General features: G+C 38.0%; 1 protein-coding gene across 5 annotated transcripts in view; it reads right to left on the reverse strand.

Annotated features, from left to right (window-relative positions):
• The window catches only part of LOC138016935 (rho GTPase-activating protein 6-like), a 21837-nt gene extending 10803 nt beyond the window's left edge, over positions 1-11034 (reverse strand). The window contains exons 1-6 of one of the 5 annotated variants that reach the window (XM_068864110.1): positions 8812-11034; positions 8412-8702; positions 8157-8256; positions 5078-5193; positions 4067-4223; positions 403-489 (exon numbers count right to left, since the gene is read on the reverse strand). In XM_068864110.1, coding sequence (XP_068720211.1) covers positions 403-489; positions 4067-4223; positions 5078-5193; positions 8157-8256; positions 8412-8435 — 484 coding nt within the window. In that variant the 5' untranslated portion in view covers positions 8436-8702; positions 8812-11034. Of the gene's footprint in view, positions 1-402; positions 490-4066; positions 4224-5077; positions 6386-8156; positions 8257-8411; positions 8703-8810 lie in introns of those variants that run through there. The other 4 variants (XM_068864109.1, XM_068864112.1, XM_068864111.1 and 1 more) reach the window with 4 other exon arrangements.
• Positions 11035-15099: the final 4065 nt, after the last annotated feature.

A 15099-nucleotide genomic window follows, 5' to 3' on the forward strand; every position in this document is an offset into this window, starting at 1 on the left:
ATGTTCGTGCCCGTTAAGTTATGTTTTGTATCCTTTACCTTAAGTAGGTTCGCAGTGGAGGTCGGTGCTTTCTCCTGGAAGCAACTATTTATTGTGATTAACATGTCCTGGATACGACGTCCCTCTAGTGTGCTATGCAAACCAATCCAATTTAGCAATCTATTGTAAGAGCCTTTCTTGTCCTTATATACAAAACTAAGTGCACGTTTATTTACTCTCTCTAGTTTCTTGGTGTTTTGGCTACAGCATGAAAATCTCAGACTAAATTTTCCTTTTAGCGGCCACTGTCGTTGCAACTGAGATTTCCTTTTTCAGGAAGTTCTCCGGTTGTTTTATATCGTACTTCTACTACTTCAGTTCTTATGAAAACCCTGAATATGAATATTATTCTTTCTCACCAACCTTTATCCTTATCAAGTTGCCCTGACCCAGGGCTTTTTGGTTTCCATGATAATGCCCTTTTGAGAGTCTTTCTTTGAAAGCGAGGATCTTTAAGTAACAAAAAGAACAAACATTATTTAGTCTGTGATGGTGTACAGTTATTCAAGTGTGATTGTGCCATTTAAAATAATTAATGCATGCTTCAATTAACACAATTTTATTCAGTCATGTCAACACATTCTTATTTTAAATTGCCACAAAAAGTACTGTCAGAAAAAAAAAATTATCTCGTCAAAAGTAAGTTTTTTTTGGCAAATAAGAAATAAATAACCAAGCAAACTGCATTTCGAGAAAAAAAGACTTTGGATATTGCAAAGACCAGAGCATGAGAGAGTCAATCACTACTTATCTGTTTTTGAGAAAAAAAAATGTCAAATTTAGCAAACAGTAAAATAGATCTCAGTGTATTACTTGTCTGCAATTTCTTCAGGTACTCTATACTAAAATGCTGCAAAGATCTCATCTTTGGTAACATGCTTGTCATTTAATGGATGACAAGGGCAATACTTCTAAGATGTCCTCTTGAGGCCAGAATAACTGACTACAAGTTCGTGATTCTCAATAATGTTATTAAAAATTTTCACGTGCACAGAAAATTAAATTCCTGAGATTTATCAAGTTCCAAAAAGCAGTTAATTTCTTAATCCCCTGATATTTCTTTCACTGTCTTTTCAGTAATTCCAAGTTATCCACTTTGCAGGCAAATACATGTAGTTAATCTTGTTTGTCAGCTGTCCCTATACCCTCTTATACCTGTCATTTTTCAGTTTTTAACCAAAGAAAGGATTAACCTGTGCTATTTTGGGATTATGGTGTGGCTTTAAGTTTCATCAATTGTTCTTGATTAGGAGTATTAAATTGTTTCTTGTTTTATTAAAAGAGTTTATAATTTATCAACTTCCTGAGCAGTATCATCATTTGTGATTAAATAATCCCTGGGCTAAAGTTTCCTTTTCAATAAACATGCCTCCCGAAATAGCTATCTTGACATTGATTCAATACCATTAAAGATGTTATCTTTGCCAATGTCATCAACTTGTTCTTGAGTGTCTTAATATCTTTTTGTGTGATGTAGAACAAAGCTGACAGCTTTAGATAAAATAGTCTGAGAAAACTTGTGCACAGATTTCTAATCTTTAGGTTGCACTGAATAACGTAATTTACTGTAGCTGATAAAGAGGAAGATGCTGACTGTTTTATTTGAAAGTATTCTAAATTTTATGTGATAAAATATTTTAACAGTTCATATGTCAAAATGTACACTAATTGAGCAGGTAGTTTATAACATTATTTCTGAAGCATAGTACCATGTGACTTTTCAACCAAAATTAGCAAGGTTTTCTGAAAACCTTATAACCATTGATTTAAATTTCTCAAAAGGTTGAAAAGTAATAAACATGCTCTTCATGTCTCCTGGAGTAAAGCTGATGAGAAATGTCAATTCATGTCCTAAACAATTTAAAATCAGCGAATAATCCAGAGTACATGACTGGTATGTATCGAAGTGTAGCTTGTGTTGCAATAATAATAATATTGTTAACAATCTACTTACAGAAACTAGGCCGACCAGTTGATCTTTTTATTTTTTAAAATGATGTTTGATAGAAAATGTACAACAATAAATGCTATTGCTCAATTTTTGTGCAAATACTGGAATAATGTCAAGGTCTTGCCAAGTATATATCAGCCTTAATGGATAACACTTACCTCGAACTTGATTATTACTGATATCACAAACTCTCCATTCAGTAACAAAAAGTTAATATTGGGTGGCTTGTATTTTAATTTTTTTTTTCCTCTTGGCAGGGTAGTCCAGGTTTTTTTCTTTCATAAGAAAACAGCATATGATTTGAGTAGATTGAAGGAATTTGATCTTTTTCATTTTGTAAAGTGAATGCTATAAATATGGCTTCCTTAAGCATCAAAATGTTTATAAGGAGAAATTAAATGCTGGTCACTGGGAGGTGTTGGGCCAAGAAAACCACGATTATGATTCTGTAGATGAAAACTAAATTGTGACCATTAAGGATCACTCCCTTGGTAGTTCCTTTTATATGCAAATGGTAATACCATTACAATTTTGCTTCAAGGCTTGGTGTCAATTTTCTTCTGAGGGTAAAATCCTTTAACTTTTCTGTTTCAAAAAAAGAACGTAACCCTTGCCGACAGTTATGCCTTCTGTGCCTTCACCTTCAAGATTTATATCAACAGACCATGAGTCAGACTGTTAGTAAGTTTTCACCTTGGCTGGTGATATGAGCGAAAAAAAAATTAGAGAACTTAATGCTGACAGAAGTCATTAAGGCCAGCACAATGATATATGTTGTTTAAACCAACGGAAAGTATGATATGTAACAAGGAAGTTATGCGTGTACAACACTCTGATTTCTTCTTCCATAAAATGTAATTATTTGACACAGGTAAAAAAGGTAAAAAAAGTGAGATTCTAGAGCAGCGTAAATCTTTATGTTCAACATTTTTGGTTTTCGAAAGAAAAACTATTGCAACCATTAATTGTAGGAGAACAATTTTTTGAAAGATGTATTGCGTTTATCATATTCATAGACATGTAACTAAGGATAGTGAAAAAAAATGAGCAAAAGCGAAAGCAAGCGTCGTAAAGTAAAAGGGAAAATACAGTGATACACTTATATGTTGAAAACGCATGTAGAATTCGTTTTGCGCTTTTTTCACTTAATTGTGCAAATTTTGCGAAAGGATGTATTTTGATTCAACTTTTAACGCACTTACTCATCACAAAAAGGTGCACATGTATTGTTCATTGTTCTTCAGACTGAAATAACTTCTGCTTACTATTACTCTTTAATAAGTCGATTTGAAGACGTTTAAATAAACATGAGATTCTTCTGTTCGCGTTAAGAGTTTAAATAATTAAGGTTTTAACTTCTAAATCTTCTGCAAATACGAAGCAATTATTCCTTAATTGAGAAGAATCGAAAGCGAATTAATCACATTCAATTTTGCACATGAGCAAGCCCGCGCGAAATTGTTACATTGGGTACTTAGGTGCTCTCAGTACACTCCGCGAGAAATGAATTTTATTCTCTTAATATCTTACTTTTGACCGTAGTTTGTTTTTTTAACGCACGATGTTTAAGCCCTTTTTATTTTCCTCAAAGGCATTTTTTACCTTTAAATTTATATTCAACAATTACATCTCCAGATTTACTTCATTGCATCGCCATTCCTGCTATGTTACAAATGCAAGGTTCATGTCATATTTCTTGTTATGGCGATGCTTAAACACCTCATTTTACGCGTTCAAACATTTCAGAGACATCGCGTGATAGCTATATTCGCATTAGTGTCATAAGTAAGGCTAAATTAAATTTGCGCAAATTGCTTACGTGCAAGTGTTGGCTCTGGCTGGTGGAAATTTTTTGCGGTTTTGTAATCCATAAATCAACAAAACATAAATGCTATTCTCTTGAACGTTAAGGTCGCAAACAAGTTCCCAAATTTCCGCGATTGTTTCGTGCTTATGCATGTGTTGTTGTTCTACTAGCAATTAAACTTCTCTTTTAAGTGAATTGACTTCGACTGTTATTAAGAGAGCTTAAAGACATATCAGGCAATATTTTGTTGTATTCATTTTGTACCATACCTTTCGGTATTGTTACGTGACTCTTCAGGTTCAAGAGTTTTAACCTGGTTTGTGCGACTCTTTGAAGGGCGATACATTCTGCCTCCGAAAGCGAAGAGAGAGGCGTTTTTGTCAGCTGAACTTTGCGTCCTTCCACGGAGCTCCAACTAAAATCGACCTGCAACGCAAATATAAACGCTGTGAAGATTGTAACGTTAGAGCGGCGACTTAAGTTAAGCCTAATGCTTATCGCGATTAATTGAAAATGCAAATCATTCGTAGTTTAAAGAAGCACAGATAAGGGCAGGTTTTGGATGCGTAAACCCTTGAAAAGTGTTTTTCGGTGGCGAGAAGATCATTGAATGTAGAAATAAGGTTTCTAATGTCTTGGATAAACTGTTTATTTTGCGGTAAATTTGACAGCTCATCGCCAGACAGGATGTGGAAAGATTCGGCGCAACGGAAAGCTTTATTTCACTCTCGACTTACTTTTTGCCATGTACAAAATTAAAACAAAAATTGGCCAATGCCACCGTAAATGAATAATTACTCGTTTGTTATTGTTCGAGTAGACACAAGTTTAGATTTTGTCTTCGAACAGAAAAAGTACAAGAATCCACATACCGGAGCCAGAGTTAATTTAATCGCGATCTTTTCATGATGACGATCCAGTGCACTCACAGTGTTTTTGGGCTAAATGTAAGTTGTCTTAAAGCGATGAAAGGCGGTTCAGTTCAGCGAGCAGCCGGGACTACAATGTAGATGGTCCTGCTGACATTTAATATACTTCAGCAATCGGGTCAGGCACGAGTGGAATGAACCGCGAGTGTGTTTGTGCGCTAGTAAAAGCCTGTCTGTAACCTGCCCACTAGAATTGGCATAAACTATAAATAAATCCGTGTCTTTGGTTCAATCATAGTACAAAGCGCACGTATAACGCCTTAAAAATGAATCTGGACTCTTTCCCGAGTGAACTGTTTCAACGCAACGATGAGCAGGTAGGCAGGCAACTGATCGCGCGCTCTATCTCACCTGTGGAATCCACTGAGCATTGCCAGCATTAGGTATCACCTTGAGCCGGTTTCTCCATGTTTTGTTGAAGAACCTCTCCTTCTGAGCGCTTGTCGGTGATAGCTTTTCTTGCATGCCTGCATCACAGTCAGTGGTAAGATCATGCATGTTAGAAGAAGCTTTAGCTGTATCCCTATACGATCTTCCCTTAACTCCCTCACCGCGTCCCTCCTCAGTTCCATTCACACCCCCCCTTAGAACAGATCCTATATTGGCGATGGCTCCAGACGCCCGCTTTTGCAAGACTTTCTTTTTCCCCGCCGATGCCATGGACCCCTCACTCTCGATTTTCGGTGACATTTCGCCGGATTCATCGGTTGACTCTTTTCGTGTGTTCATAGAATCCGGCGATGCGGCAACGATATTCGTCTCCTCCTCGTTCACGCTTTGCTCGACCATCGATACATAAGCTGGATTTTCAGTTATGTTCCGGTATTTACATTGCCTTCTTGTGTCCGATGACTCATTCATGGCTATTGGAGATTGGGTTACAGTCCTGCAAAATGGCGAAACCCTCTCCAACGATTCTGTTTCGGTAGCGATTTCGCAAGCGTAAAGAACCATGAATGACTAACAGTAGAATTCTCAAAATTTCCCAAGTAGAGCAACAACAACTCAAACTGTCCTAAACTTGTCAGACGTCGAGGAGACGTTCATAATGTGCCGCTTGTCATACTTTCAAGCAATGTGAGTTTTTGCTAATCATTCATTGATTGACGTGGGGGTCCGGATCTTGTTAATGAATTCAGTAATGAGCAGCTCCTGATTGGTCCAAAAACCATAATAAATGACGTCACGCCTCAAAAGCCATTTCTATTGTACTTTGACGCGTATAACAAACAGCGTATTTAACTATTAATGACAGCTTAAGAAACCTCACCAACAGGCGTTTATTGTGTGAAAAGTGGTTTTCAAAACTCGTTGAATATACAGAAGGCTTAACGTATCACCCAACACTTTATGAATCGGTGAACGCTTTCGTTCACCCATTACAACTTTCGTTGCCGCCGAGGTCGTTCTGATTCACCTTAGTACACATTTCATGAAATCGTGAAATCGGTTCGACCGGTAAGGCATTCCAAATAATTCCTCGTTTATAGGGCTCAACGCTTAGAAAATTATTTGGGATACGAGACCAACTGAAAAACGTTTTTGCTGCGCAAATTCGATTGTTGTCATAGTTATTTTTTACCCCGAGGCTGATAAAATTCTTTGCTCGTGCTGTCCGAACTTGACGTGAGCTCCATACAACAAAACGCGCTGAGCTGAAACTAAGCATCTGCGCCCGACGTAATGTATTTAAATCGCTTTTTTCAGGTCGATATCCGGCGGTGGTCGTGATTGCTAATTCACTTCCTGTTGCCGTATGACGTTGCGTGTTTGGCCTTGAGTGAATCAAAGGAGGTAATTGAAAAAAAAAAAAAAAACCAGCGTAAGAAAAAAAAATATTGAAAGAAAGACCTTTTTCGACTGTTATGGTTTTAATATTAAATGTGAAGTAACTACTCATGTCCCATAGTCCCTCTAATCACGAGCACATAAATGTTTGTTTGGCATTCCTTTTAAAATTCACCAACCGTTCATCGCTAGTTAAAATGACCAAGAATCTATCAGAGACTTCGCACACGAACAAGACGATAAGACACTCCATTTTGTAACGATAGCTTTGTGCAAGGAGAAATCCTCGCGGCATGCAGTTATTTTTCAGTACAGCGTCGAAGTATCCTAATCCTATTGCATTTAACTCTAAAACATTGTTTTAAGGGTTTTACCGATTACAGATTTTTGTTTGCCTTTGACTTTTTCCAATTAGGTTCTTTTCAAACTTTAATATGTTTGTTATGTTCTCAAAAAAGTTAAACTGGTTTTGTTAGGGCATGGATCTTTTTGTACCTTTTTTTTTTAAACAAAAGTTATTTTGCACTTTTTAATTGAAAAATGAAAAGCCTATATGTGTACTGAAAGACCATTGAGTCATTCACTGTTACAAAGTAAATTAATGCCAGCGAGAAACTAAGTCTAAATGGAACACTTAGGTTCATATTTATTCATGAACTCATACGCGTCACAAATCATACCAATTGCACAAAAACAAAAAGAAAACACAATTCAATGAGAAATCGCTATCAATAAGTTTATTTTGACGCAATCTTCGTGCTCTTATCTTCAGTTTCTATTGATCCATACAATTTCCTTTTTGTAGGTGGAATTTATGTCACGTCATGTATGCAACTGAAATTTCCGCAGCGTACTTCTTTTTAAAGATAAACATTTATAAAAAAATGTACTTTCTTATACATGGTAGAATTTAAAGCTGGAAGCTGGTGGGGCTGTGCATGTTTAGAAATCCAACTGAACCGAGGAAAAAGGTTGCCTGTTAAGGCATACTAATCTCGGTTAATAAATTGCAAATAGCAAAATAATATAGGAAGCGTGTACTCCTGGAAGAAGCCCAGAAACCGCAGGAAATTTATCAAGACCGTGTCCGCGAAATCAAGCGCCACTTTTGCACGAACACCTCTTGACGGTTGAAATTAAAATGTTACTCTGTCTTTTAGTAAGCTCCCTTCTCGTGCATGAGTGGACTGGTAACATTATCTTCTTGTCTCGAGTGCAGTTTGTTTTGTCGTGAAACACGCCAGGAATGACTCGTCGTCGCGTGCTTGCAGATTACGAAAAGACTGAAAACAGGCTTTGTACTTCACCCCAAAGATTGATTCGAATTCACCCGATGGATGTTATGCAAGAATTTAAGTACTATGAAAATGGAAATTTCCGTCAATAACGACGAAACCAATATGCATGCATATTTACTCGCCAACGGCATTTTGACATACTCGTCTAAACCAGCCCGGCTACACAACTAGACAGTTAGATTTTGTGCCAGGATCTGTTTCCTCCCCTTCCCGGATCATTTGTTGTGGTGTGTTAACGCCCATCAACACAGATATCTGCGTGAGACGCCGTGTTGACTCAAATACCGCGCGCGCAGACACCATTTGCACTCCCTTACAATGACAAGAGGACAGTGACAACGCACCTTCATAATACTGGCTGAATGATCTCGGAGGACCACTTCGGTTCTGGCTTGGAATAAACGGGTTAAAGGAATCAACTTCAGGCATCATTTCACGCCAAACCTTTAGCGAGGAAAAGATCATATATCGATACACTGTTCACTGGTCTGACAAAGTCTAAGGGCTTAAACAATGATAATTTAGAAAAGCATGATTGGCAGGTTTATGCCTTGCCTTCCAGCTGTAGATTCATTAACCCTATCTAAACTCCTACCCACCTCTGGGGTCCATCTCATTAACATTGCTATGTCTGTATCACTATCACATGCGTTTTTTTTCTGAACTGTTTCGTCAAATCCTACAAATGCGCGAGATCATCAGTGTAGTAAGTGTAGTTGCAAAAAGAGAAATTGTAAGTATGAGGACTATTTGTTGTTTGCTCTACCGTAGCTATTGATTTGCTCGAGGCAAATGTTAATGATTTTGATAAGCGGCCTCACTTTGAAAAAAACAAGGAAGCGAAATTAAGCTGTTTTGGACCTTTGTTAGAGAGTTTATACCAAAGTAACCTTTGAAAAAATAAAAGGAAGGATGTTAGACAAGTCAATTGTGCAGTTTGCGTTCGTAAATTTAAGTGTCTCAACTTAGAGAAAGTATGAGGAAAAAATTAGTCCATACCATGGTGTTGGAATCAAATGTCTGATGGCGCTCAATGTCGCAGAAGTATGATCCTGAGTTTCTAATCGCTTGCGTGATTGGGCGTTTTTGTCACCGCGATTTAATCTTCCTGGCTTTCAGATTCTCGTTTTCGTGATATTTCTATTATTCGTGCACTTTTTCCTACACGTTTCCGTGAGTTCGTTTTTATGGTGTTGTTCACTCAAGGTAAGATCAATTACTGCGACTCGGATTTTCACGCAATCTTGTTCTGTGTTCGATGAAAGGAAGATAAAGTTGTTGGACACTTTCAAAGGATTTTCTTGATCCTTTTACGCTGTTTCCGGTGTCATGGTCTTGTTGAATGGTGAGATCCAAACAAGCACACCCTGACTAAAATTCTTATTGATATGTTGTACAATTCGCATTTGTTTGCAAACATTTCATCACGTCCCGTTCCGAACAATCACTGAATTCTTCTTAACTGTGAAACCAAAATTGTTTCACAATACAGCTTGCATTAATTACCAAACTATCACGTCTTGAACGTTTCTATCTATTTTTTCAAGATTTCCTTGTTTTTATGCTGACTTGAGGTCAATCCATCAAGAGCTGTTGACTAGGTGATCGTGATTTTTTTCATCTTTTATTCCTTTGTCAGAGTGCTACTTGAAAACTTCGGGTGATTTATGCATTCTTTTAACGCAACGTTTCAGTGAATAAAGCGATTTTTTACACTGAACCAATAGAAGTGCAATGGAGTGATTTGCCTCCCTAAAGTAAAAGTGCCTTTCAAGTTTTGCAGTTCCGGTCCTTTTTCATTGAACAAGAGCGTTTGAATGTCGTGGTCGCCCATGCACAAAGGCAAGGTTTTTCGCGTGGCCATCAATCAAAACATAAATTGCCTTGTTTGACAAGGCGAATGAAAAGCTCTATTTTTATAGCCACACGAGGCCAACCATTCATAAATATTTGACCTCAATGTCTATTTGTTTGATTAGTAATACGTGAGTTGAATCTAAATGGTTTTCCGTTGTAGAAGGAACTCGACAACGTAAGTGTCAGTCTAGTGATCAAACTTTCTTTTCGCACAACTTGTAAACTCTGCTGAAGCCGGCCCCTATGGGGCTTATGAAGTTTGACTCGATATCCTTAATTGTCAGTACTCATCAGGCTTGTCATCGGATAGGCAAATATCATAGCAAAGAGGGTCGTAAGGCGTCTTGTAACGTTAATACCAGCGATTCAAGGAGACCCTCAGTCGAAGAGTAGTGCTTATTTTAGAGTTTCAAATGAAATATTATTCCATGGCTGAAATCGGCAATTTCTACTGTTGAAATGACATTGTAGCTTTGAAGAACCAGTCGGTGAACCAACATGGTCGATTATCTGTGTATAACGTTCAAGTTGCTCGAAGGACATTTTTTTTTTTAATTTAATTTTTTTGGCCAAAAAATTGGAATTCCGAAATTAAGTAACCTTGAAAGGCAAATATCGGATTCAGAGGAAAGTGGGTGGTGTCTTCCACACACCATGTTTGGTTTTGCGTGGTCAGAATATTCATAAATCTAACATGTTGTTTGTCTTCCATTTCCTTTCTTGGTCAAACATTGTTTCACGTAAAAAGACTAAAGATTTTGGTGGAGGAAGTTCGCTAAAGGCCAATATGCGGTTAAGCCTTTAAGCACTGCTTCAGCTAACGCTGTGGTATTGTTTATGCAAGGACAGTACTGAAGTGTAGTTCTTCTAAACGATTGAAGACTCTGGGTTCTGATATGAACCCAAAATCTATAACATTGAGGTTCTGTCTTGTTAGTGTGGCCATAATGCCATATTCAACCGACGGTGGGTCGGCTTTTTAGTCCAATCCTAAACTGTAAGCGAGTAGTTAACGAAGAAACCATATTTCAGTGAATAGAAATCCAGGGCCTTCAGCCGCTGACAGGTAAAGTAGGAACTAACTTCGCTGCTTGATCAATACTCATGCATTTAACTGTAAGTTACGCATAAAAATAGCTTCATTTTACCTGTCAAGGTGATAGATAACTCGTGTAAAGTGGACGCCAACTTTAAGGAATCATACTTCTTTCACGAAAATCCACTCTTCGCACTGAAGTTGACGAACCGTTGTGGGTATGATGCCTGTATTGTAAACTTTCTATATTAAACATACTACAGAAGGTGCTTGTAGGTCTTAAGTGTGATCAATTAGTCTTTGTCGTTTTGGCTTTAACGATCGGGTCAACAATTTCATTCTGTCATCTTTCCTGTCCTTTAAGTAAAGGTCTACTGATCCTTGAAGATGCAGTTTTACGCAAATTATAGCCATCGCCTTAGTATACTTACCTCAGCATGCAATCAAGGTGCAAGATCTGCTGAAGGTCAACCAGAAACAAGATTCATGGTTTGTGCTTATCATTAAATATGCAGCTTGTTAAGTTTTTCCAAGGTTTATTTTTCACGTGCACAATAGACAGTTTGAAGCGGTGCTTATGGCACCACTTTGCTTTTGTACATCTTCTCCAATCGCTTTTTTTACGGTTTGGCACTTTGAAATCTTTGATTGCAGCCAGGAAACGTCATGTTCCAAACGTATCTGTCAACGAAGACACGATGTTGCATTCCTTTCTTTTCAAAACCACCGGCCTGATCACATGGCCTGGGCGAAATGCTTCCGCAAGCAGTTTCCTATCATCCCAGGAAAATAGGGACATTTGAGTAGGTCGTGGTTAGTTTTGCCAAAACGGTGCGAACGTTAAGAGCAATCAAGACAAAAGCGTACTACGGATGTTTTCCCTCGAGGGAAGGACTGAAACACTCAAGGAAGAATTAGGGCTGAAAATTAACTGAACGGCTGAAGGGCACCCCTCCCTCTGAATCCCATTGGCGCATTGTCGGGAAAGGAGGCAATGCCCTGCATGTCAGACAAAGTAATTGAATTGAAGAAGTGAAGAAATTTTGAGGAAACCGCGCATTATCCTTTTTATAAACGGATTTGAAAGGAGATCACTTTGAAACTGAACCAGACGAGCAGGGAAAGCGAAGAAACAAATGTTTGAATTTAATACTGGCCTTGAATGGAATGAGAAAGCCACAGGTTAACGAGAAATAATCTGTTGTTTCTACCGCATATTAAAATAGAAGCGGAAGTTGGTTTTGCTGATTTTAAGAATCTTTGATCCCTGGAGCAAGTAAATCTGGCAAATACTTAGTCCTTTGACTAATATTTACAAGGCTAAAAGATTTTAAAAAGTAAAACGTTTTTGGCACTAAGCCCTGAGGATGGCTTAGTGCCGAAAACGTTTGGTTATTTACTTCTTAAAATGTTTTAGCCTTGTAAATATTAGTCAATTGAAAAGCCCGGTTTACACTACAGAAAATTTTTGGCACGGCTTGGGTGAAATTGGAACGGGTCCCAAAAAAAAAGGTTCGGCTCGGATAAAATTTGCAGTGTAAACAACCTGTCAGCACCAAATTTCATCCGAGCCGAACCAAAATTCTTACCCTTGCTGGGACCTTCGGCGAGGTAGTCCGAGCACGGGTGAAAATAGTACGGGTGCTGAAAAATAGGCACGGTTCGGATAGAACAAGTAGTGTAAACACTTTAAGTAATGATCCGTGTAAGGTGGATAGCAATTTCCTTTGTTATGCGGCAACGGGGCTTTCCCCACATAGGAATGTTATCATTTTTACAAAGAGAATGAATAAAACTACAGGAAAGCCGTTAACGCAATAAAATTCATTTACAGCCCACTTTGAAATGGTGTTTTTTTGTGTTAAAAGATTTTGACCAATCACAAGAGTTGAAAACAAAAGCCAAGAAACGTTTACAATATTTCATGTTTCCCACGTACGATTTCTGTGGAATTCATTTAAACTGAGACCAGATGAAAGATGGAAGATGGTTGGAAAGTAAGGATGAATATAATACTGCTTTTATGAAGTTTTGTTAAGTTTTGCTGTTTAAGCCAATCAGAAGTAAGTACAGACAATAGAAAAGTTATCACCTTTTTGCATACCAATTGAATTCCAACATGTTCGTTGCCGTTGTTGCTATCGTTCTTATCTGGACCGTTTCTTAAAGGGCCAAATTTGAGCCTTAATTCATATAGGCTAGCGGTTTTTTAAAAGTACATTTCAAGATGGCGGCTCATTCTCCACCAAAATCACGCGGACGTTCTTCATTATAGTTGAACTGTGCAAGGCTCCATGAGAAGTTACCTGGGCCCACAGATTTTGGTACGGTATTTTTGTTACGGTAAAAATGGTGTAGTGTAAACAAAGTTTGCTGTGCCAATTTCACAGGAGCCGTGCCAAAAAATTTCTGTCCAGCGAATACTATGAACACTTATTCATTTTTTTATAAATGTAACCAAACACGACCGGGGCCGTGGGGGAATAGGAAAAAAAGCAAACAAAAAACTAACTTAGAAGATTTGAAGGACTACTGTACTAGGAATGAAAGGCTGTTTTCTAAGCAAAAAAGCCTTGCTCCACTGCCACCACAAACATTTCGGCAAAGTCCCATAATCCTTTGAGTCCCATGATCCAAAAGTTCATTCTCCTAACTACTTCATAGATTTATTCCTTTTGTGGTCATGAGAGTTTGGTGTTATATCAGGATCATCCCCTCAAGGTGATAATAATCTCAATTCTCAATACTTGTCTACCTGACGGTGTATGAAATTCAGTGAGGGGTGAATCTACGTATTGATCAATCCAGGGTGTCGAAGCTTTAAGAACAAAGAAAACTCTTAACGAAAAAGTCTTTGAAGGCACGGATGTCCGTCGATACTAAAAGATCCAAGGAATTACCTTAAGTAACCCTCGATTATAAGAGTAAAAGGAAAGGAATCACCATTGTCCCAAACACAAGTTGCTTAAGTGTGGAAACAGACCGTGAGCATCTGCAGTGGTGATGCCATGGTGACGATCAAAGGCTTTTACGTCAGCCATTCTTAAGCCCAGCTGGAGTGAATCCTTGCTGTCTTTATTATGAAAGGGAGCTTGTTATGAGCAAATGCGGCATAGACGGAAGAAAGCAAAACGTCTTCCAAAAAACAGAAAGTCTCGTTACTGCACCGTTCTTTATTTATTTTGTAATATGAGTCCAGAAACTAAATTGTCGTGAACCATATTGAAGCTATAGATCGTGGGAGAATCTAAAATTTATCGCCGAACGCCCGTTCTTTTCCAAACGTTAGATTTAAGGTCGCTCGTCGTTGTAGAAGATAATGCAAGGAAATGGCCAAAATGCGAAACGCATCGTGCAAAAAGTCATTCTTGAGGTGTCCAAGTTAAAATGGAACAAAACGCCAAGTAGGCGTTCACGTTATTAAACATTCTACAGTCTGTGACAAAATTCCTTGGAACAGTACACAAATATACAGATCTGGAGTTTCGCGGCTCTCTTCCCCCTCACAATGTTGTTTGCCCTCGAGTTTCTGAGCCCATTTGGCAAAACAACATTGTGGGAGGGCAACGTATTGAAACGTGTTCCAGCAATTTTGTCCGATGCTGTAGCTGTTATTACGGGTGTTGTATCAGCTCACACCTCTTCTTCATTTTTACTGTTCAGTTTATAAGTTGTCAGTCATTTTACAGTATGCTCTGTCATAAGTTGGAGAGGGTGTTATTAAATGTATACCTGTTGTGGGAAAACGGAAAAAGCACAATAAGTAGAATGACTGCAAAAGTCATATTGGGGTATGAGACTTGAAATTCTTGAAATTACAGCCAAAAAATGGAATAATTTGATTTGAGTATAGTTGATATTTGCATTTGTTAAGGAATAGATAAGTAGGGAAGCATAAAGATCGGAGAGGCACTTGAAGAATGTGTCTTGTTTCGGTCTGAATTAATTAAGCAAATTTTACGAAAATAATATAAATTTCTAATTTTGAAACATTGAAACATTTTATCCACTGGTTAATATAGAGAGTCTATCCAATTTAAAAGGAAGTTAAAACTAAATTTTCGGGAGATTTTTCGGTGCCATAAGTATCACGGTAGTTTTGGCACGTGTGACCGATAAAAACCCCCACAAAGCACCAAACACCTTTCATGATGACAACGACAATATGAAAGCTGTGAAAGGTACTTAAAGCGAAACCAGGCGATCAACAGTATAGATCGTTTTCACTGTCACGCAATAAAAAAATAAATCGAAAACCATCCAGTGGAAAAAGTCAAGAATTCGTGATGTTGTAGAAGATAAACGAAGAAGACACTTCTCCAAGTTTTAGGCCTGTGCGTTTCCCCAAACTTCAGATATTCGTCGAAATGTTTCGCAGAAATTTACAGAGCCCA

The sequence above is a fragment of the Montipora capricornis genome, chromosome 9, assembly GCF_036669925.1.
Source record: "Montipora capricornis isolate CH-2021 chromosome 9, ASM3666992v2, whole genome shotgun sequence".
NCBI lineage: Eukaryota > Metazoa > Cnidaria > Anthozoa > Scleractinia > Acroporidae > Montipora > Montipora capricornis.